Source organism: Panthera uncia, chromosome E1 (assembly GCF_023721935.1).
Source record: "Panthera uncia isolate 11264 chromosome E1, Puncia_PCG_1.0, whole genome shotgun sequence".
Taxonomy (NCBI): Eukaryota; Metazoa; Chordata; class Mammalia; order Carnivora; family Felidae; genus Panthera; species Panthera uncia.
Genome location: NC_064814.1, coordinates 40,014,101 through 40,037,191, shown reverse-complemented (window position 1 = coordinate 40,037,191; position 23,091 = coordinate 40,014,101). Strand labels below are relative to the sequence as shown.

At 56.7% G+C, this 23,091-nt stretch overlaps 1 protein-coding gene across 1 annotated transcript in view; it reads left to right on the top strand.

The window, feature by feature from the left end:
- Positions 1–23,091, top strand: part of RAB11FIP4 (RAB11 family interacting protein 4) — a 39,118-nt gene that overhangs the window by 5,045 nt on the left and 10,982 nt on the right. Inside the window, exons 2-8 of the mRNA XM_049637882.1 lie at positions 16,461–16,690; positions 18,508–18,702; positions 19,250–19,384; positions 19,735–19,770; positions 20,955–21,054; positions 21,322–21,425; positions 22,584–22,724. Of these exons, the coding sequence (XP_049493839.1) occupies positions 16,461–16,690; positions 18,508–18,702; positions 19,250–19,384; positions 19,735–19,770; positions 20,955–21,054; positions 21,322–21,425; positions 22,584–22,724 (941 nt within the window). The remainder of the gene's footprint in view (positions 1–16,460; positions 16,691–18,507; positions 18,703–19,249; positions 19,385–19,734; positions 19,771–20,954; positions 21,055–21,321; positions 21,426–22,583; positions 22,725–23,091) is intronic.

Genomic DNA, 23,091 nt, shown 5'->3' with positions numbered 1-23,091 from the left:
CCTCCTGTGCAAGACGAGGGTGAGGCGCGTAAATGTACGAAAAGCACTTGAAACTGTGCCTGGCGTGTGAGTGAGTTGTTATTTTTAGTTCTATTGGTTGGATCCTTGTGACTGATAACCTTAGCACCTCGCGGGATTTTTTGCAGAGACAGGAAAGCAGTAGAGAAGAAACTCTGCTATGGGAAGGCCTTGACGGGAGGAGCAAAACTCCACTCTTCCTCAGTCCCTGTGTCTTTTAAATAGCCCCACTCAGCCTCTGTAGGTGCGGACCCTGGGGCCGGAGCGAAGTGACTGGCGGTGGCAGTCTGTGAATGCTATGCAAAGCATGTTCCGAGGTGAGAGGTCTCCCTCGGTGACAGGCGTCTCCCTCGGGTGTGGTGCGGGGCTCTACCTGGTCCTTCCTGTCCTGCCCTGCCTGCTGTGCCGGGGTGTGGCCCACCCCTCACCCCTCACCCCTCACCCCTTCACCTGCAGCCTGGAGCCTACCCGTCTGTCCGCCTGTGCCCGGCCGGGGAGCCAGCTTGGGGCGGTGTGCCCCCGTGCCGCCACCAGCCCCCAGCCTCTGCCTACAAGGCCCCAGGAGAGCAGGAGAGGGGCCAGAAAGGTGTGGACTGTGCAGCCACGTGCCGCGTCGGGTGACTGCCCTTGGTGGTTTTCCAAGGGGCGAGCCTACCTGTTCACCGGGCCTGGCCGCCGAGAGGTGGGCCGCTCCACGGAGCCGAGGCTGGCCGGGCCTGCTGTCGTGTGCGTGGTGGTCAGGACGGCCTCTGCCTGTCACTGCGACGTACTCCTGGCGAAACAAGTGTTCTTGTTGACAGGCGGGTCTTACCTGCCAGACTGTGTCGCTTACCAGCAGAGAAGGGTCCCATAGCCGCCGGGTGTGCGTGAGTGAGTGCACGTGCGTGTGTGGAGATGTCCTCTCCCCTTCGCGTCACACACAGTCTAAAGACCAGTGACCGAGTCCCCATTCCCCACTCACACCGTATTCTACAGACTGTCAGACACTTTCTCCCCCCACGTTTTAACATCTTTGGTTGGCGTGTGTCGTACATTCGCTGGCGTGCTGTCCTTTCTGGCAGCACCATTTCTTTCCTGGTGTACTCGGAATAATGGCGCGTCTTAAAAATCGAAGGCCTCTGGGATTTAACGAAGTGCAGAAACTAAGGAACCTCTAGATAACTTGTGTGATTTGCCCAGTTTCTTCGGGGAGGGGAGTAGAGCCACCTTGTAGTGGGGGGAAAGTTGTGTGAGGGGACACTCCCTGTGATGTGATTCAAGGGGACAAGGTTGGACACCAGGCAGACCGGGGCTCAGGTTCCGGCTTTACCGCGCACGAGCTGTGTGACCTGGGGCAAGTAGAGCGACCTCTCTGAGCCTCAAGTTCTTCCCCTACCGAATGCGGATCGTGGCTGTACAGTTGTCATGGTTGGGCGTGAGGCCTCTTTCTCCGTTTCTCTCTTGCTGGGTATCCTCTAAGGTCACGCCGTCCCATTCCAGCTCGATTGAGAGGGAGGTGAAGGCAGAGAGTGAGTTACTGGCCTTCCCAAGGTAGCAGAGGGAAGGGGTTATAATTTATCTGGGCTTCTTGAGTCCGTTTATAATCCTCGAACATCGCCTTTTCCTTCCTTCCCTTCTCCTCCCACTGTGCCCGAGTTTTCATTTTCACGTGTGTTTCCCTTTAGCAATTTTCTTTCCCATCTCTCCCCTCTCCCTTCCTGTAAAATCTTCCCACATGTAGCCTCTTTGAAGCTCCCTGCGTAGGGAAAGGGGAGGGGGCTCTGCCTCATGGCCAGGGTGGCATGGGCCCTAGGAACCTCAGCTGACAGGGGTCCGGGGCCTAGTGGGCTGTGGGGGCGGCAGCTCAAGCCCACATTCTTTAGCCTTGCTGACCCCTGGGCCCGTGGCCTGCAAGGTTCAACCTGTTGTCTATACCCTTCTTGCTGCATCCAGGTCAGACCTTGTCCACATCCCAGCCCTGCCGGCTCTGTGACCTTTTGCAGGTTACCCAACTTCTCTGAGCCTGAGTGTTCTCCTCTCTATGGTGGCTGATGCACAAAAACACCTGGCACATGCTAGGTGCTTAAGGGAGGTGTTCTTTCCTGGTCTCTCTCGACTGTTTAAGACCACCTTCTGTCTCCTTGGGGTGCACGCCCTAAGACAGACGGAGGAGCTCGGGGCCGGGAACTGCAGGGGTGGAGGCGCAGGGGCCCTGGTGAGCAGGATGTGTCGGGCAGCCTGGCTGGCCTCGGGGAAGGAGTGGGGCCGGCGGTCAGGACCTCCGCGCCTTCGGAGGGGTGAGGTCGACGCGGTGGGCCTCTCGCTGAGAGAGCAGCGGGCTGAGTTTGAGGCATTGGCTGAAGCCACGTGGGGACACCCAGCCGGAAGTGGGCGGCCCTGAGCAGGGCCTCGGCGAGGGATGCTGGCCGGACGGAGACTCCCCAGGAAGGCGGCGCTTTCAAGCCGTATTCTCGTCGGAGGTCTCTCTGCCTCTCTCCCTCCTGAGATCCCGATGGAAGCCAGCGGCCGACTCCCTCTGTATCGTGTATGGTGTCAGATGAGGTGGTACGTGAGCCCTGGCACGAGGGTGGCGTCTGTCCTTGGCGCGCGGCGAGCGATGTGAGAATTACCCAGCCCCACGAGAAACCGGGCCGGGGTCGGGGCGCAGCCTTTCCTACAGAGAGCCTGCAGCAGCTGGCGTGGTGGCCCCTTTGGGACGCAGCCTCCTGCCCAGGGAGCAAGGCTACCACACGGCTCCTGGCTGGGGACAGGGGGAATCTGTGGGTTCTTGTGCCAAGGCTGGGGTGGAAAGATTTCCCCTCTGGGTAGGGTACAGTCGCCTCGCCCCGTGTCCCAGGGAGAGAGTCATGGGGACAGAGAAGGGGCCCGAGGTTCATGCCCAGCGATGCCTGGAGGGCCCCAGGAGTTCAGCTCTGGGCTGGGAGGGGAAGGATGGGCCTCCCGGGTGCAGTGACTTTCTGACGGGGGCTTCTTTAGGGACAGGCCTTTGTGACATGGGGAGAAACTGTGTTTCAGGCACGAGGAGCAGCACATGTCAAAGCGCGGGGGTGGTGATAACGTTGGGCAGGAGCTTGGAGGACAAGGGAGGGGAGGCTGAGACCAGCTGGACGGGACTGACTACGTGTGCCTGTCTGAGACAGGGCCTGGTTTTGTGGCCATTGGGGAGCTCATGGGCCCTTTGACAGGGCCAAAGTTCACGGACCATCGGTGGCCTTGTACTCGCCGTGGGGACCTCTTGCCCTCTGCGCCCCAGGCTATGGCTTGTGGTTGGACCCAGAGCCCTTATCTGTTCCTACTGCGGGAGAGCCCGGGAAGGGACCTGAGCCGGCTCCACCTGCCTGGCCCGTGGCGCCCCCAAGCTGCGCTCTGGTGCCTGTGTAAGATGGCAGCCCTGGGACCTCCGGCCTGGGGAGCTGGACCTGGCAGAGGCAGAGGACAGGGAGCATCTGACTGGGGCCTGCTGGGAGCACTGCTGGGGTTCTGGCATGATGGGAGGTGCCCAAAGGTCATAAAAATAGAGGCTCTGGCAGGGGGCTGGGGGGGTGGGGGTGCAGAAGAGTTGCCTCGCCCATGGCCTGCCTGATCCCAGTCTGTCTGCCCCGGAAGCTCTGGCCATTAGCTGTGGGTAAATGCTGGCACTCTGCTTGGCCTTGCAAATCTGAGGCTTTTTTTTTTTTTTTAATATTTATTTTGAGAGAGAGAGAGAGAGAGAGAGACAGAGCTTAAGCAGGGGAGGGGCAGAGAGAAAGGGAGACACAGAATCCGAAGCAGGCTCCAGGCTCTGAACTGTCAGCACAGAGCCCGACGCGGGGCTAGAACCCACAAACTGTGAGATCATGACCTGAGCTGAAGTCAGATACTTAACCGACTGAGCCACCCAGACACCCTGCAAACCTGAAGCTTTCTGTGCAAAGAAGGGGATGAAGTAGGGACCTGCCCAGCTCTGGCCTGTTGGTCAGCTCCGTTCAGATGTGCTCTCCTTGGAGCAGAAAGATCATAGCCTCTCCCTGGGAAGTTCACGTCCCCTCGTTTGAGGGTGTCCCATGAAGGAATATGGCTCGGTCCACCTGGTGGACTGTGAGAGGCAGGAGAGCTGACCTGGGCCACTGCTGGCCCATCCCAAGCCCCTCTTTACGCTCTTATTGTGATGGTAAAACACGGAGCCCCCAAAGCGAGCCCCCACAAACTCTTGACTGTGTGAGTCATTAAGCCCTCACTTCAAACAGCCACATCTTTAAAAGCTATAATTTGTAGCCCAAAATAGCTGCCTGTTCAAAGAGCCAGGAGAACCCTTGATGTGCGCCCCTTTCAACTTGCAGCCTGTTAATTCGCCTTTGACATTTGGGTTGCTCGACACCTGGCTGTGGCTTCCTGAGCAGTAGGGCCGGTGGCTGGGTGGGAGCTGATGCTTCCCGGGGCGGGGGGGGGGGGGGCGCTTGGGAAGTCTTTTCTGAGAATTTAGATGGGGTGATTGATGTCCGGGGGTTCCTGTTTCGGGTTCACGTGGCTCTATCCTGCGTGACAACAGGGCTGGAGAGAAAAATGGCAGCCTAACTTTGGGGGAAGGTCAATTCAACTCTCTGGACCCCGGGTCCTTACCTGTAAGGAGGAGACCGTGTTTACTTGCAGAGATTTTGGGGGAAGAAAACGAGACCACCACAGTATAGCACACCGCAGATGCCACCTGGTAGGTGCTCCTGTGTGGCCCCTTCCTTTCCTTTCTCCCACCTGGCCACATGACGTGGACCTGTCTTGTGGATTCGGGTAGGTGCGTGTGGGGGGACTCCGCTCACAGGAAGGCCCTCCCTTGACCTGCAGCTTCTCCATCAGCTGACGTGCCTGGAATTCTTGGGGCTGGCTGCCGGATTTGGTTTCCAGATGTGGAAGCAATTAAGTTTTGTTTTCCTAATCCCCAACAGTTTGCCTCTGAAGCCCACGTTCTCGCTTGAAAATCAAGACTATCAGCTCCGTTTGGGGGCGGAGGTAGACCAGGTGGCCCCTGAATCCTTTTTGTTCAGGAGGTACGTTCACTGGGCACTCAGATCTGGGACCCAGGCCTCTGTTAGAATGGTCACATCCCATCAAGGGCCTGGTCCCTCCGGGAGCAGTTCACCCTGGGGCCACCTCCCCTGTGGTTTTTGCTTGCAGATGGGTCACTTAGCCAGATTCAGCCGCAGTGTCTGCCTGGCCCCTCGGTCGCCATCCCTGACCCTGGACAGCCAGCCTCAAAGCGGGAGGGGAGCTCCAGTCCTGACCAGGCCTGAGGGAGGCTGGTGTCGGAGCCAAGGTGCCCACGTGTCCCAGGAGTGGTAGGGGCCCCCCTTCCCAAACCGACCACAGTTGAGGGGAAGAAGTCTGCTCTGAGTTTCAAGTAACCAGAAATACTGTCTGGCATGGAGAAACTGGTAATACCTTGCTCAGTTAGTGGGTGCTCCTGGCCACAGAGGTGGCCTGCCCCAGGATCAGACACTGGCACACGCCTGTGGTTCCGGGGCTAACTGCTGATCTCTTCCCTTGTTAACCATTCACTTTTTAGGTAAAATAACTTTTACATTTGTACTATAACCACACTAAATACAGTTCTGAGTAAACAAAAATTGCCTTAGCAGTTTCAAATGTCTCTGGCTGGATTGCACATACGCTTTCCTTTAAAATTAAAATATTACTATTCAGAGAACACAAGAAACAAATAATTTACTTAGACTGTTTTATACGTATATACATATATATGTATGTATACACACACACACACACACACACACGCTTATGATGTTTACAAAACATCATCCTGATCATTCTAGATCCACCAAGCTTCGGCGTCAGCAAAATCTAGTCTCTTTAGAAATGGCTTCTCTCTCACCATCATTTTGAGATACTGCTAACATTTCTTTTGAGCAGAGACCCCAAGTCTCTTGTTGAGGTTCTAGAGGCCCAGTAGCTGTCTGTAGAGGTTGAACTGAATTGGCCGAGAAGGAATTTGCCATTATTATCAGGGTGGGAAGGGGGCTGACAAACCCAGGTGGTGCTGGGGGGTTTCCGTGCAGGCTTCCGAGCGGGGAAGGAAGGGGTGTTCGTCTGCCAGGGCCGCCAGAACAACAAAGTGCCATAGACTGGCTGGCGTAGACAGCTGAAATTAATTTTCTCAAGTTCGAGACCAAGGTGTATGCAGGCCTGGTTTCTTCTGAGGCCTCTCTCCTTGACTTGCAGGTGACTGTCTTCTCCCTGTGTCTTCACGTGGTCCCTGTGGGCATGGGTGTCCGTGTGTCCTAATGTCTTCCTCCTCCTCCTCCTCCTAAGGACACCGGTCAGATTGAATTAGGGCCCTCCCTTATGACCTCATTTTAATATAATTACCTTTTTAATTTTTTTTAATGTTTATTTTTGAGAGAGAGCAAGAGAGAGACAGAGCATGAGTGGGGGAGGAGCAGAGAGAGAGGGAGACACAGAATCCGAAGCAGGCTCCAGGCTCTGAGCTGTCGGCACGAAGCCCGATGCGGGGCTCGAACCCACGAACCAAGAGATCATGACCTGAGCCGAAGTCGGATGCTTAACCGACTGAGCCACCCAGGTGCCCCATAATTACGTTTTTAAAGATCCTCTGTCCAAATGCAGTCACACTCTAAGGTACTGGGGTTGGGACTACACCATGTGAATTTGGGGGGTGATGGGACACAGTTCTGCCCATAACAGAAAGGTTCTCTGGAACCGTCCTGCAGGGGGAGGAGGGAGAGGAGTGTGAGCAGAGCCTGGTGTGCAGGGAGAGAGCCCTGCGTGGAGGGGATGGGAGGCAGCTCTGCCTGTGGGCAAAGGCCCACTGTTGCCGATGGGCCTGTCGGGGTGGCTCTTGGCCAAGTGCCGTATTCAGAAAAGGTTCCCGTGTTCTGACTCCTGGTTTACGTTCTAGAGCCTGAGCCACCGTTGCCTCCTGATCTGATCATTTGGAACCCAGACTGTTCCTCTTCCAGTCCTTATTCTCGTGGGGTTTTGACCCTTGAGGTTCTGTCGCTTCACTGGGCTCCCTATTGCTGCTGCCTCTGCCTCTAGGATACAGCATTCTTTATGGCTTCACTTTTTCATCTTCCTTTTAAATAGCTAACTGTGTCAGAGATTTTACACTTTTCCTTAACCAGTTCAGCAAGTCTGGGGCAACTGTCTTTCGTGTTTTATGTACGTTTCTTTCTGCCGACCTCCTGAAAAAAATAAGACCTGTGAGAACTGATTATGGGAAGCCGTTGAGGGTGGGGCCTGCAAACCTGCATAACTCCCCAAGGTCTTGCCCAAAGCAGCCTTCTGCAGGGGTCCCCAGCACCCCCTCTCAGCCCCCAAGGTGCCAGAGCCCACCTTACGGCCCCTACAACGGCCGTGACTCCATCGGCCACGCAAGAGGACCTCCACGGTGCCCCAGTCAGCCCCTGCAAGCAGGACGGAGCATCATGGAGCAGGACGGGAAGGAAGACCGTCCCAGTGAGGATTTGCACGCCCCAGTTACTCACCAGTGCTGCCACCACATTTGCTTTATCCCTGTGTGTAACTTCCCCGCCCCCCCAAACCACTTGAAAGGAAATTAGGCAACGCGTTATCAAAACGCAGGGGTATTTCTCCTTAGCAAGCATAATTAGCAAGCATGATTCCCGAATATCGCCCAATATGCAGTCCCTACCCTAGCTTCCATTTTGACCCCAGTAGGTCCTTTGTAGCTAGGTGGGTGTTTGCTTGTTTGAACTGGGATCTAATCAAGGCTAGCATTTAGTTTTTCTGTCTCTTGATAAATCTAAAACAGTGGTCCTCACGGGGTGGTCCTGGGACCAGCAGCATCACCCGAGAACGTGTTAGAGATGCACTTTTTACAAAAACCTATTTCAGTCTATGGAAATGCAGACCCAGGCCTACTGAATGAGAAACTCTGATTCAGCCCAAGTTAGCAATTCATCACCACCATAACCGCCACCCCCCTCCCCACACACACATGTACACACAATTCTGATGTACATTAAAGGCTAAGGACTACTGATCTGAGAAAATCCCTGTTCTCTTCTTTAGGACATTCTCTTTTTCAGACGATCAGGCCAGCTAGCTGTCTTGTAGAAGTTGCCACATCCTGTCTGCCTGCTGTTTTTCTCTGTAGTGCTGTGTAACTTGTTCCTCTATCCTACATCTTCCTGTTTAGTAAAGGTTAGATCTTCAGGCCCGATTAGAATGGAGTGTTTTGTTAAGACTACGTGAGCGGTGAGGCTGCGTCCTTCCTCTTGTATCACATCAGGAGGCCAGCGTCTGAGTGTTCCCAATTAGTGATGCAAGGTTTGATCCCTGCGTTAAAGTGACAATAGCCTACTTTCTCCATGATAGAGATGATGGGGAGGGGAGTGGTGTTTGGTAGTAATCTCGTGGGTGACTCTTCGGTGCTGTGCAAGCATCCCATTCCTCATCAACCTTCAACCTAGTGGTTTTTTTTCTGCAGTTGTTGGGTACAGTGTGCTGTTTGCGTCAGGTCTAGTTGGTGTGGTTCAGATCTTCTGTCTCCCTTCTCGTTCTTTTGTTTGCCTGCTCCATCAGTTACCAAGAGAGATGAATTAAAATCTCCAGCTTTATTCATTTATTTATTTATTTAAAAGTAAGCTCTACACCCAACGTGGGGCTGGAACTCACAACCCCGAGATCAAGAGTCGCATGCTCCAGGGAAGGAACCACCCAGACGCCCCTTCCTTCTTTTACTTTTGACCTGCGTTCTGATGTTTAAATTTGTGTCTTGTAAATGGCACATAGCTGTTGTTTTTATCGAGTCTGACAGTATTTGTCTTTTAATAGTATGCTTTATCCCATTTTCATTTAATGCATCACTATGGTTAACAGCTTTGGTCTTCCTTTTCCTCCTTTTTTTCCTTCCTTTCAGATGACTTAAGCTTTCTTTTTTTTTTTTGTATGTTTATTTATTTTTGAGAGACAGACAGAGGGCAAGTGGGAGAGGGACAGAGAGAGAGAGAGGGAGACAGAGGATCCAAAGCAGGCTGCACGCTGACAGCAGAGAGCCCGAAGTGGGGCTTGAGCTCGTGAACCCCTGTGAGATCATGACCTGAGCCGAAGTCGGATGCTCAGTTGACTGAGCCACCCAGATGCCCCCAGCAATTTTTTTTTTATTTTTAAAAAAAATTTATTTTTTTTTTAACATTTATTTATTTTTGGGACAGAGAGAGACAGAGCATGAACTGGGGAGGGGCAGAGAGAGAGGGAGACACAGAATCAGAAGCAGGCTCCAGGCTCTGAGCCATCAGCCCAGAGCCTGACGCGGGGCTCAAACTCACGGACCGCGAGATTGTGACCTGAGCTGAAGTCGACGCTTAACCGACTGAGCCACCCAGGCGCCCCGCCCCCAGCATTTTTTTTTTATAACATTTTTTTCTCCATTAGATTTTGTAGTAATACGTTTTTATTCTTTAACCGCTAACATTTGACGTGCTCCAACATGTTATTGGGTTGGAAGTGGCAGAGTGGGGAAAGAGGGCTTGGAGTGTCTCTGGTGGAGTGCATCACCTCACTGTGAGGAGCCTTTCCAGCAGGGTCCCCAGTCTGGCCCAAAGCCTAAACAGGCCTGAAAACCAGATCTCGTTGGCCCTTCCCTCACCGCTGGGACTCAAGTGCTACCCATGCCCACAGATTGTCCCTAGGTGGACACACAGAGCCAGAACGCCAGCGGCTTCATTTATAGTGAGAAGTGCGCTCTGGCAGTGAACTTGGGCAGTCCTCTCCCCGTGCTCGGCAGGCTCCTGGATGTTTGCTATGATGAGAAGGGTGGTGGGTGAGCTTGGACACGGGGAGCTGGTTAGAAGGTCTGAATGGACGTTGAATGATCTCAAGCTCTGGTGCCAGCTAAGTTGGACCCCACCGCCCTTGGGACAGGCTGGACATGCGGGCCAGGAGACCAAACACCTCTGGCCGGTGCCTGGATGGGCGCTGCCAGGGTCTGCTTTAGACCCTCCTTCCTGGCCCCTTCCTGGGGCAACACCAGATCCCTTAATGCTCAGTCCCTCTGCTTGGCCACCCTGCCGGAAATTTGCTTACCCCTCATCTTAATCTAGCTGCCAGGGGGCTATCAGACCTCCTTGTTTCTGAATTTTTCTGGGAGCTACCTCATGCCCTCTCTTTCTCTTGCACTCCTGTGATACTACCTTAGCAGTAGCGTTGGTTGTGGGGAGAAGGTGTGAGATTGGGAAGAGAGACAGCTCAAGGGTTACAATTAAAAACATCAAAAAGAGGGGCACCTGGGTGGCTCAGTCGGTTAAGCGTCCGACTTCGGCTCAGGTCACGATCTCACGATCTGTGAGTTCGAGCCCCACGTCGGGCTCTGTGCTGACAGCTCAGGGCCTGGAGCCTGCTTCCGATTCTGTGTTGCCCTCTCTCTCTCTGCCCCTCCCCACTCGTGTGTGCACGCGCTCTGTCTCTCTCTCTCTCAAAAATAAATAAAACATTTTTTTAAAAAATGGAAAAGAGGGCCACATGGGCTTCCATGCCCCTTCCGCTGTTTTGGCGTGTGCAGTAGAGAACTCCCTATCTGACTGCCTTTGCTTCATGCAAATGGCATGTGAGTTCTTGAGAAACATGGGCATGACTTTCTCTTTCTCTTCTCAGTACCAGCCTGAGGTTCCACAACCAGTGGGGGTCAGATCTGGGACTGAACCAAGTCTGCCTGAGAGCCCCAGTCTCTCTATCCGTAAAGCTGGGTGACTTAGACCCTCCCTCGAGGGGCTGATGTGAGAATCAGACCCTCTTAGCATTTCCCACTTGAGACAGATGAGCTCCCGAGGAAGCCCCAGTTGTCACTCTTGTCCCCTTCCTGGATCTGCAGGTCCGTGTTAGGTTAAAGTAGTTTTTGGAAGGTCTACGCTGAGGTCTGCCCCTGAAGGCTCCTGTGCCAGGAGTGGCCAGCGCAGTTGAGAGCTGGTCTGGAGCTGCTGGTGGTAGGAGGGTTCCAGAGGTGGATCCAGGGGCCCCTGGCCGGGAGGAGAGAGCCTGAAAGCTGCCTTGGCTGCCACCACTACAGAGGGATGGTTCCTGGCCACTCTCTGATCTGGCCCCTGGGAATGGGGACATGGCAGTCTGTCCTGTCTTCTTGGCTTTGGCCTCCCCCACCTGTGTGGGCAGCTTGGGCTACAGAGCTTTTATCTGACAATAGGCAGTCAGTCCCCAGGGCTGGCCAAGAAGGGCGATAAATGAACTGTAATAGCTTGGTGGCCTGGTGCCCCCATGCCTGCCCTTGACCTTGTTGGGGATGAGCTGGGGCCTCGTATCTGAGCCGTTATTTCTGTTCAGAAGTTGAGGCTTAGGCACCAGCCTTGCTGCGTGGATACTCCCCTCCCCCTTTATTCCCACCCTTGCCCCTTGACTGGCATCTGAGTAACCCTTTGTTGAGCCAGAATCTTATCAGCCGCTGATGAGCACCGGCCTCCCTCCAGCAGAGCCAGGCCTGGCTTCAGTGTGGGCGTTGGCAGCCACACGCAGGAGGTGGGCACAGCCTGGATTGCTTACTAATCTCTGCTGCTGCCATGCCTGATGGGTGGCTGAGCCGCAGTGGGGGGTAGGGGATCCCAGTCCAGGTAAGCCCACCCCTTCCCTCTGGACCTGGGAGCATCAGCATCTACAAGTTGGCTCCTTAATCTTTTGCCTGTGGGGCCCAGCGAGAGCTCGAGCAGGCCTGTCACTTCCCGGGCCGTGAGCTGGCTGGGATTATGAGGAGGGATTTCATCCCCGGCCCAGCCCCACTGCGCGAGGCTTGGTTTGTGTCCACCCCCCGCCCAGTGCCTTCCTGCAGTGGGGTTCCACGTGTGCCCGCTGGTGCCTGGCTGCGAGGGAAGCTGGGAGGTGCCCGCTCAAGCTATTTTTACCCAGCCCTGTCCCCACGGAGCTGTTCTTTGGCTCTAAGTTACTGCCTGGCGAGCAGAGCCACTGCCGGGGCTGGGGGTGGATGTGCCCCAGCCTCCTGGACTCCCTCGCCGGCGCAGTGTCTCATCCTAACGCGTGTTAAAGCATGTAATTAATGTGCAGAGAGACCTTCCAAGAGCATACACAGAAGATGGCCCTGGGGGTGGGAGGGAGGGCGCAGAAAGAAAGAGGCACCTGCAGCTCAGGCTTCCAGAAGCCAAACCCAGCCTGCCTCCACTCAGTGTGCCCCTGGGGGTCAAAGCGATAGGCTCCCGGGGCTGCACGGGCCAACAGGGGCACCCCTGCTTGTCTCCTCTCAACCAGAATAGCTCAGATTTGTTGACCATCTTCCGTGTGTGCCGACCACACGTCCTAACTCATTTCCTGATCATCGTGAACTCCGTCAGTAGACGAGGAAACTGAGGCACCGAGAAGTAAACCTAAGGTTGCAGAACTTAGTGGTGGAGCCGAGGTTTGAACCCAGTCGGTCCACCTCCAGAGCTCGTTCCCAGCGCCACTCTGCCCGCTCTCTTCTTTGCCACGATCCCAGCACCCGTGAGGTATGAGGCATCGTTCTGCGTTCTCTATGGCGATCCTGCCGGGCAGGCATTTCTACCCGTGTGTAGATGAGGCTCAGAAGTCGAACAACTTCTCCAGGGTCACACGGCCGGCCAGTGGCCAAGTCGGATGGTCACCCACGCCTCGAGGTCGCCATGGGTGGGCTCTCCCCAGCTCACCGTTCTGCAGGGCAGTTCGTTTCCACAAATACTTGCTAATCGCCTGCCATGTGCTCGCTGCGGTGCTGCCTGTTGGGGGTTCAGGTGCTCTCATCGCCATGGTTACTACCATAGGGTCCCTTCTTACAGGGAGTGTGGAGTGGGGCCTCTCAGGCACGTGCCCTCCGTGCACTAGCCGCCAGGAGAATGGAGTAGTGATGTGTGTGGCTTGGAGGGAGCATCCCCTGAGGGCCGGGTGGGTGACGGGCGGGACCAAACGACGTCATCGTGTCCAGGCCCTGCCGCGCCGCCTTCTGGAAGTGTGGACGGTGGGCACCGGAGGCCCCTCTGAGGCGGGGATGCCCTCTCTCGCCGTCGGTCCTTTTCACCAGCTGTTGAATTCGGCCTGGGCCGACTTCCTACAGAGGAAGGGGTGACTTTAGGGCCTGCTGCTGTCACTGGAGAGGGGCCCCACAGGCAGGCTGGGTGCCTCCCGGCTCCCACTTCCAGCCAGGGGCCAGCTGCATCCAGTCCCAGCTGGAGACGGGGTGGGGACGCGGAGGGGGACACTGGTGATACCGACCTGCCCTGCCAAAGCAGCTGCCTAGGGCGTGTTTTCCCAGCCTCCGGCCTCTCCGATCTCTCCAGAAACCCCTGGTTTTGGGTAAATCCCCAGGCCCAGCTTCTTGAGGAGGGCATACTGCCTAGTCTCCAAGCCAGTGAGGGGTCACACCTGCTAGCACCTGCTCCCGCTTTGCCTCTCTTCCTGAGGTGTTCGGGATCAGGGCAGGCTGTCCCCACTTCCAGGGGCACCCCTCCCAGGCCCGGTGCTATACCTAGCCCTTCCCCAGAGGGCCCAGAGGAATGGGAGCAGGGTCAGGATTTTCCCAGGGGAGTAGCAGGGGTGACACGGCCACTTTTGTCCGGGACAGATGCCAAACCAGTACTGTCCCAGACCAGCCAGGGTATAGCTTTTCTGAGAGCTTGTCTTTATGTTACTTGAATTTAGAAGAAAGCTACTAGAAATGGTTTTGAGGTTCTAGAAATCGTAACTTGCCTTGGGCAAACAGTGAAAAGGTGTCAGCGTGGGGAGGCAGCTGATTTTACAAGGCTGGCATGTTGAGAGAGCGCGTGTAGCGAGGGGTGGCTGAGGGCCCTGACGTGGCATGTCAGGAGCCTGACTTCGGGTCACAGCGGGGCCTCCTGCAGCGGGGAAGCTCCAGGGCAGCCCCCTTGCTCGCTGAGCCTCACCTTCCCCATGCGTCAGGCTAAGCCTGTAAATCCTCCATCCCTGCCCTCTGCACCTCCTGGAGCTCTCCCGGGGCTGTCGTCCGAGCCGGACGGGGGTATGTGTGGGAGACAGACCAGATCCTTCGACAAGTGCAAAAGGCCAGACAGATGTGGACTCTGCTCGATCAGAGGGTAAAACTATGCCTGAGGAAGTGGTGGCCTTATTGGGAGGGAATGACCCCTGTGGGGGCCTCCAAGCCGCCTCCTGCCCCACCTGTAGCTGAGACAGGCCCCTCTTTTCTCTTGGCCCGGCTGTCAGGAGGGGGATGTTGCTCTGGGACATCAGGTGGGAGGAGGCCGTGGTCCGCACTTCCGTGTGGTGAGTTGGGTGTCTCTGGGCAGAGTGCCTGGCAGAAACTGGGCCTCCGTATCTCCGTGTCCAAGGGGACAAACATGAGTTAGCCAGAGGCCAAGCCGGACGCCTGAGGAGCATGGCTCCCGGTCTCTACTTGGTGCCCTGCCTGCCTCAAGCCTCTGCTCTGTGGGCAGCAGCCTCCTCAGGACCCCTGCTGATGGGGCTATGAGGACAGCATGGGCACTGGTGGCTCCCGGTCCAGTCCTGCCCTGCCCCTCTCTCCGGCGGGGCCCTGGGTAAGTCACCTCACGTATGAGAGGGGAAAGGAGACCCAACTCCTAGGGCTGTGAGGACCGGAAGTGGCCGAGGACTCCTGTAAGCCACAAGGCAGGCGTTCCCAGCGAGTGCCAACCCTCCCCTGCCCTTGTGGCTGGGAAGGCAGAAAGCTTGCAGGTGAGGGAACAGAGCACGGCCCTCCTCGGTGAGCCGTCTCCCTCCTGCCTGGCGTCTCTCCCAGTTTCCACGCGCTGAGCCGAGGAGTCTCCTGCTGTGGGTCGGAAGTGGGCAGCACGTGGGGGCTGCAGCAGGTGGAATGCCTGGGCTTCATAATTACTGATCTGTCCCTACGTGAGACTGAAGCTCCAGGAGCATGGGTTGCATGACTGATAGACGGAACCGAGCTTGTGGTGGTCAGAGGTAGGTGGGGCGACCTCTGCCTCCTGGCCTAGAAGACTCCTGGCAGGTGACTCTCTGAGCCTCCATGTCCTCGTTGGTAAAGTGGGGCTAAGAATCGCTATCCTGAAGAGCTGTCCTAAGGCCAGATAAGATTACGTATTCACTGTCCGCTCTGCCTCCGGAACTTAGTGGCTGCTCGGGAAACGTTGGCTTCCCTTTGTTTCTGCTGGGATGCAGCCTCGGGCTTGCGGACGGAGAGCTTGCTTCGGGTGCAGGATCCGACGCGGTCGGGAGCCCTGTGGGATTGGGTTGGTGACATTCAGGTGGAAAGGGCCGTGTGAACACGAGGGTAGTTTTAATTACGCAGCCCCTCGGCCTCCACAGCCAGGGGGGCCTGGCTGCCTGGTGCCGACTTTATTAGTGCAGCCGGTGCTCCGCCCGAGTCCTGGAACAGGCGGGAGCCAGGCTCATTAACAGCCATCTATTCTTGGGCCAGGGTGTCTACAGCAGCAGGTGACGGCACACTTCTCAGTGGGCACAGCCAAGCCTGCCGCTGACCACCTTCCTTGGATGTCCCCAATCCTGTTCTTGTCTGGGGTGCCTGGGGGCTTTTCACAGCCTCTGTTACTGTTCCCCTGGCTGCAGTCCCGGGGCCGCAGGGAGCACCTTCAACGCGGGCCACACGGAAGATCCTTGGGAGCAGTTTGACCTCTCGGACAGGAGCAGGTGGAAACAGTGCCCCCTCAGAGGCGGCAGCCCCAAGGGTGGTTTTGCGGAGCGCTGCCTCTCAGAACGGAGCCAGAGCGCATAACCTAGAAGGTGATTTTGGCAAAAGTTCAGGCGGGTCTTTATCTCGTGCTGGCGTGGTGCTGGGCAGTGTGCTAGGCACCGGGGACCCACCCCTGCTCGGAACTGAAGGGCTCTGTGTCCTTGCTCCTCAGCACGGCCGTGGCAGGGCCAAGGCATGCTGTCCTTCCCCGGCTGGTGCCACGTTGAGGTCCTACCCCGTGACACAGTGATCCTGTAGGATTCCACAGTCATTCTCAGTTTACCGAGAGAAGCGAGGTTCACGGAGGTGATCTGATGTGCCCAGAGTCCTGGAGGGCAGGTTCCATGGTGCGTGGATATCCCTCTATCCCGCTGCATCAAACTCCGCCAGGTCGGGGTCGCCGTTCTTGGTAGCCGTTCATTGTGGCTGTGCCCTTAACTCAGTCACGAAGCCATCTGGCTCCTTGTGCGGGCTGTGATGGGGACCCCGACGAGCAAGCTGTCCAGGTGTCCTGAGCAATGTAGCCAGCCCAGCTGTGGCTCTTCTCCACGGATGGCTGTCCCCGGTGGTGCCGGCTCCTCACCGGGCTCTCATGAGGCAGCTGCTGTGAGAGGCCCAAGATGAATCACCTGCCGGGTATTCTTATTCTCAAGGTCCTGAGGTCTGGACCTGCCTGTGTCCCAGTCCCTGCCATCCCTGGCCCTGCCGACATCCTCGCGGTCTGATGAGGCACACTGAGCCCCGGGGAGCCAGCCTCACTCACTTTGTCCTCTGTCTTTCCCAGGGCAGCGAGGTGCCAGGCCCTACCTTTGCTGATGGCGAGCTCCTCCCCAGGGACCCCAGCTTCTTTCCCGAGGACGAGGAGGAGGCTATGACGCTGGCCCCACCCGAGGGCCCCCCGGAGTCAGACATGGACAGCCCCATGGAGAGCATGCAGAGCCTGGAGGGGTCGGTTGGGAGTCCTGCCGAGGAGAAGGACGGAGGGCTCGGGGGCCTGTTTCTGCCGGAGGACAAGTGAGTTAAAACTGTCTGGAGCGCCACATACAGGAAGGTGGTGGTCGTGGCCAACCCAGAGATTTGGAGAGGGAGGAGAGGGGTTCTAGTATCAGTTGAACCATATGAAATTGTCAATTCTTAATCATTTTTGACCTTCAAAAAAAAAAAAAGCAATTTCCTATACATTTTCGCAGGGCAGAGCTTCTCAGGCTCCAGTGGCTCTGGGAGTCAGGCTGTTCTCGGTGGGGTCTTTGGAGTAGTTCATCCATTTTGCTTCCTGGGAGCAGTGTGACAGCCATACTGTGACCAGCCACCAAGGACAGCTGGTCAGGGACCACAGACCCGTTGTCCTTTTGGCTGACCATTTGCCACTTGATCGTACACATTGTTCTTCGGGACCAGTCGCCAGGAGGTGGCCAGCAGGGGACGCTGAGGGTTTTAATAAAATGTATAGGAGAAAGAGCTGGAATGTGATGAATCCATCCCAAGGTGCTGAGGAGCCTGAGGGCAGATGAGTGAGTTCAACAACAACAGGGTGGCGGTCCCAGCAGACTTGCTCGTTAGTGCCCTGTCATCAACACTGTGATTCTCAGATAGAGACCAGGACTGCTCAAGGGCACGGTGGGAGAATTACAGCCTTACCCACTTCCCTGCTTCTTGTCCCCGGTTCAAGTTGCCCAGTTTTGAGCTCAGAGGCTCAGGACGTCAGAGAAACCCTCATTTCTGAGTAGCGATACGTAGACCTGACCTCACAACCACGGACGGGAAGACCTATTTCGGCAGGTGACAAGCAGTGCTCGGTTCTCAGGTTGTGGACAGGGCTCAGCCAGCCCTGGACACTGTCACGGGCCACACCGTGGGTCACCCATGAGAGGCCTAGGGTCTCCGACCCATGTTCTCTGCAGTGAATCCCTTCTATAAACTGGGAGAAGCGCCTCATCTAGTAGCTCGTTGTTACTTATTTTAAAACTTCCGTTTCTTGCTAGAATGCAAGCCAATTAAACAGAGCTTGGAAAAGGTAGGAAAGGAAGAATGGCGGGGGGGGGGGGGGGAGTAACTCACTTACAGTCCCACCACCCAAACCCAAGCTCTGTTACCATGTAAATACTTTTATGTCCTACTTTTCCTTATTCTGTATCAACCTTTCCTTTCTGTATTTAAATTTTATATCCAACTTTATATTAGTTTTTCCCATATTATTGCTAGTATTTTTTGCAGACCTTTCAACAATTAGATAACCCATAATTTGATATTTACTAATATATATTAAAATTTTACAACTGTAACTTAATCATTTAATTAGCTACTATTAGCAATATAGAATATATAATTTTATATTATACATCTACTATAACTTAAAAAAAATTTTTTTTTAACACTTGTTTATTTTTTGAGAGACAGAGACAGAGCATGAACGGGGAAGGAGCAGAGTGAGAGGGAGACACAGAATCCGAAGCAGGCTCGCAGGGCTCAAATTCCCAAACCGTGAGATCGTGACCTGAGCCAAAGTGGGACGCTTGACTGACTAAGCCACCCAGGAGGCCCCATATACTATGACTTACTATAACTTATTCTAATTTGATGTAGGGAAACCATTCAGCTATAAGCAATGTTTTGTCGCTGTAGAGAAGCATCGGTTTGCGCACCTCTTGTGCAGAAACTGTTTCTGTGGTGAGACACTTCCCTTAGGATGAGGTCCCCAAAGTGCACTTGCCAGGTCAGAAAGCACACACTCGGGCTTCTGATCTCTGTGGCACCAGTTGACCCCCAGGAAGGTCCCCGGCACAGGCTGTGGACGGGGCTGTGTTAACAGACAGCCCTTCTGTAACACCCAGGTCCCTGGGCCACGCCCCATCCATGACCACGTCGGACCTCTCTACACACTCCACCACCTCGCTTATCAGCAACGAGGAGCAGTTTGAAGACTATGGAGAGGGGGACGACGTGGACTGTGCCCCCAGCAGCCCCTGCCCCGATGACGAGACCAGGACCAACGTTTACTCGGACCTGGGATCTTCAGTGTCTTCCAGGTGGCCCTGTGGTCTGGAATGGCAATTTGGGGCCCGGGAAAAGCGGCCGGACCAACCAAACCTCATCCCAGGGCGGGTCAGAGGGCAGAGTCCTAAGCTACCTGGGGTCTGCTCCTGGAGCTTGGGGGTGCTGCCTTTGCACCCTGATTGGAGGTTCTAGAATTCCTCCCGCCTCCTTCTGGCTTGGGGAAGAAACAGAATTAGCCCACCTGGGAGGCTGCAGACTCAGGGGTGTGTGCTGTCTTGCCTCCTAGAACCTCGGTGTCGAAGGGTCCTTCTAGGTGACCTACTGTGATTCCTTCCCCCACACCTAGTCATTACTCACTCTGACGTTAGCTCTCCATTGCCTTGTCTGTGAAATGGGTACTGTTCATTGGCCTTTCCTCTGAGAGTATCGAGGGAGGGAGGATCTGTTGCTGTATTTCTACTTCCTCTGCCCCTAAGCGCACACACAAAAGGTTCCCAGGCATTGGGGAACCCAGTCAAGTAAGGATGGGGTAGGGCACCAGATTGGACAGCAGAGGTTGATTTCTGTCTCCCGAATCAGTGCGGGGCAGACACCCAGGAAAATGCGGCACGCCTACAACAGCGAATTGCTGGATGTTTACTGCTCTCAGTGCTGTAAGAAGATCAACCTGCTGAATGACCTGGAAGCCCGACTGAAAAACCTGAAGGCCAACAGGTGAGGCCCCCGGGACCCAGCAGAGGGATGGGCGGCCAGGGCTGGGGGTGGGGTGTGGGTCCAGAGGGGGAAGCGGCAGGCAAGGCGGCCCCACTCTGTCTTGGCAAGTTAGGGCCCTGTCAGGGTGGGATTGATCTTAGGGGGCTTGCATTTTTCTGCAAGAGGAACCTCAGGGTGCTTCTACTGAGGACCCAGCTGATTAGTGAATTCCCTGCAGAGGGCGGGACAAAGCCCTGTAGTGCACCTACTGGCATCTTGCAGCCAAGGCAGAGTAAGGAGTGGACTAGAGCCCCCTCTGTTCAATGACTGTTTTCTCTCTCCCTCTCCCTACTGCACCCCCACCCCTGCAGCCCTAACCGGAAGATCTCTAGCACGGCCTTTGGACGGTAAGACCCCCCCCACCTTGGGAGGAGGGGTGGAATACTGTCTCCCTTTCCATGCGGGCAGCCCAGACCCAGCCAGTGCCCGGTGCCCTGCGTGTGCTCAATGCACAGAGGGAAACAGAGACCCCCAGGAGTGCAGGCAGAGCAACCAGACCTCTACTTCTGACAGGGAGGGGCCGCCCTTGCCCCTTGTGGCAGTGGAGCAGTCGGCCTCTGCAAACCCTTAGCTGTTTCCACTCCAGGCAGGTGCACCAGGGAGGCCCCAAGAGACCCGGCGCGTCTCACGGCTGTTGGTGCCCTGCCCCGCACCCTGGAGCCGGCAGCTGTACCAGCAGATCCTGGGGATCCCGCTGACCGAGACTGGGCACAAGTGTGCCCCGTTGGAGCTGGTCACTTTGCTCCGGGTTAAATCCTCCCAGCTAACTTCCTGGGACTTCCAGGCTCCCGCTCTGGATCTCGGGATCCAGGTTCTCGTGCACGCTGGCCCGGGTCCACTCCCAGGGCCCTGGGAGCTGCCAGCAAGCGCCCAGACTCTGGCTCAAGAGCAGGAGTGGGATGGGACAGGCCCTGGGTAGAGACCTGGCTGCTGCCCGGCAGGGAGCGGGAAGGGGGAGCCTCACCGTGGTAGCTGGGTTTGCCTCCGGCAAGTCTTTACCCATTTGCAGACCGACCCAACCCCCTGCCCTGCACAGTCTAGGTGGGTCTCCTTCCCATTCCCAGGGTCCCCAGGGATGCATCGGGAGCCGGTTTGGTGGAGGAATTGAGTCTTGCTGGGTGGCCTCAGGAGGCCAGGACCCTCTGCCAGGACCATGGAGCCAGTCTACCTGCAGTGGCTGGTTTTGCAGCTGGAGGGAGGTGGTCGGGGGCTCATGTGCCCACTCTGGTCACTGGGTAGTTACTGGCTCGAACACCGGCATGAAGAGGGTGCTGAGGCAGCAGGCCAGAGCCGTGATGGATTGCCAGGGACTCTGGAGGGGTGTAGCGGCCCATCCGCTGGCCTCTGAGCTGGGTGACCTCTTGAGTTCAGAGGTCAGGCAACTCTTCTCCCCTGACTGGGTGAGGACAGCCTCCTTGGAGGGGTCCCTGGCCTTCTCCCCAAGATACTGGGTGCTCTCAGCCCATAGCCCAGTGTGGACCCCAGGCCCTGGAGGGCCGGCCTCTGCAGCTACCTCCCCCCTCCCCCGCAGGCAGCTCATGCACAGCAGCAACTTCAGTAGCAGTGACGGTAGCACTGAGGACCTGTTCCGAGACAGCATTGACTCCTGTGACAACGACATCACGGAGAAGGTGGGTCCTGAGTGGGTGGAGGACAGGCTTAATGTGTGTGTGCTCCCCGGGGGTCATGGGGAGCCCCCCAGCAGCTATCTGGGGACTCGGGAGACAGAGACCCTGTCCTTGCCCAGGAGTTGGGGGTAGGTGGCCCCGATAACGTGGACACGTACACGTGGGGACCCTCACGCTCACCAAACATGGCTTCTGTCCCACGGTCTCTAGCTTCTCGGTCCTGTGGACTCCGAGGTTTCCTCCACCCCCGCCTCTGCCTCCCTCTTGCAGGTGAGCTTCCTGGAAAAAAAAGTGACAGAACTGGAGAATGACAGCCTGACCAATGGGGACCTGAAGAGCAAGCTGAAGCAGGAGAACACACAGCTCGTGCACAGGTCGGGGGCTGGGGGGCTGGGGCCCTGGCCATGACTCGGGAACGGGCTTGGGGAGGGCCCTGAGAAAAGCTGGGGAGGTGAACTGCACATCTTGTCCTTCCTCTCCGAGAGGCTGTGATGTGTCGGCCCCTTGCTCCATGGCTGTGCCCATGCAGGACGCACAGGAAGACTGGTCTCTGGGGACTCAGAAACAGGTCGGAGCTTGACCTTGACCCCCATGTCTGCAGCCCCAGGGTGGGTGTAAGGCAGGAGTTGGGATCCACTCCCGTATTTCTCTGTCCTACACTGATGAGAGTCTGACACCCGCCCGCCCCCCACCCCGTTTCTGGGGACAAGCTCCGCAGAGAGAGACGCTGGTGTGAGTCGGGCTCGCACGTGCTGCTAGCGGAAGGGTCCGGGCATCGCTGCCCCTCCTCCCGATGGGGGCCCGCTGACCCTGAGTGCAGTGAGGTAGTGCATGTAGCATGTAGTTGTCCTCACGGGGTGGCATGAGATTTGGTAAACTGATCCCCGCCCAGGGTCTGGCCCTCAACCTTGTAGGGCCCAAAGATGGGTTCTGGAACACCCCAGAAGGGTAGCCTCCTGGAGGGACTGTTTCCAGTGAAATGTGCCCAGACTGATAGGCCAGCTAGGCTGCCAGTGGTGGGGTTAGAGCGTGCCCGGTGGGACCTGGCCCCTTCCTGGGTCTTGAATGTTCAGGGCCCCTATCCAAGGACATGCGTGGTTTTGGAGTCAAGGTGCCCAGTAGCTGAATTACTGGTCAGAGGGGTAGGGACCAGGGAGGAGGAGAGCGGGAAGAGAAGCCAAGGCCCGAGGGCTGCTTCACGCGGCCGTGCCGAGGCCTGCCGTCCCTCCCCGTGCCTGGCTGGGAATGCCGCCTTCTCCGTGCAGCCTCGCTCCCCTCTGGGCCGACCGCCAGGCGCCCCCCTCCCCACCCTCACCCCGTGGCGTGCGTGGCTCGTACACGTCTCCTTACGTGCTATGGCATCCGCATTCATCTGTCAGCGAAGCTGCTGACCCACAGGTCTGGCAAACGCATCGCCACTTCCCGCAGCAGAGCTATGACGGAGCCAGGGTCTCGGGGCCTCCCGTAGCCAGGGGCGGGGGCACCACGAGAGCTGGCCCTGGACTGGGGCGCGCGCCCCTCTGCCTCCTCAGGGTGCACGAGCTGGAGGAGATGGTGAAAGATCAGGAGACCATGGCCGAGCAGGCCCTGGAGGAGGAGGCGCGGCGGCACCGCGAGGCCTACGGCAAGCTGGAGAGAGAGAAGAGCACGGAGATCGAGCTGCTCAACACCAGGTGGGCGCCTGCTGGGGACGGGGCCGCCTCGGAGGCGCCCTCCACTCCCGGTCCGGGCCCGTGGGACAGGCACCGTCCCCGTGGTATGGATCGGAAAACAGCCTGAAGAAAAGCCCCCTGTTGTAACAGGTCTCCTCTTGATACCTGAACACCTGGACATGCTTGCTGGGAAGTATATACAAGAACCTTCTGGTAGCATTATTTCTACTAGGTACAACTGGAGACAGCTCACAAGTCTGTCAACAAGAGGATAGGTTAAAAAACTGTGGTCTTGCCCCTATTCCTGGGTTGGGTCTAATGTCCGGGCTCGGAGCTCCCCCTGCTGTCAGTCTCCTTGACCTTGAACACCTGGGTGCACCGACCCTGG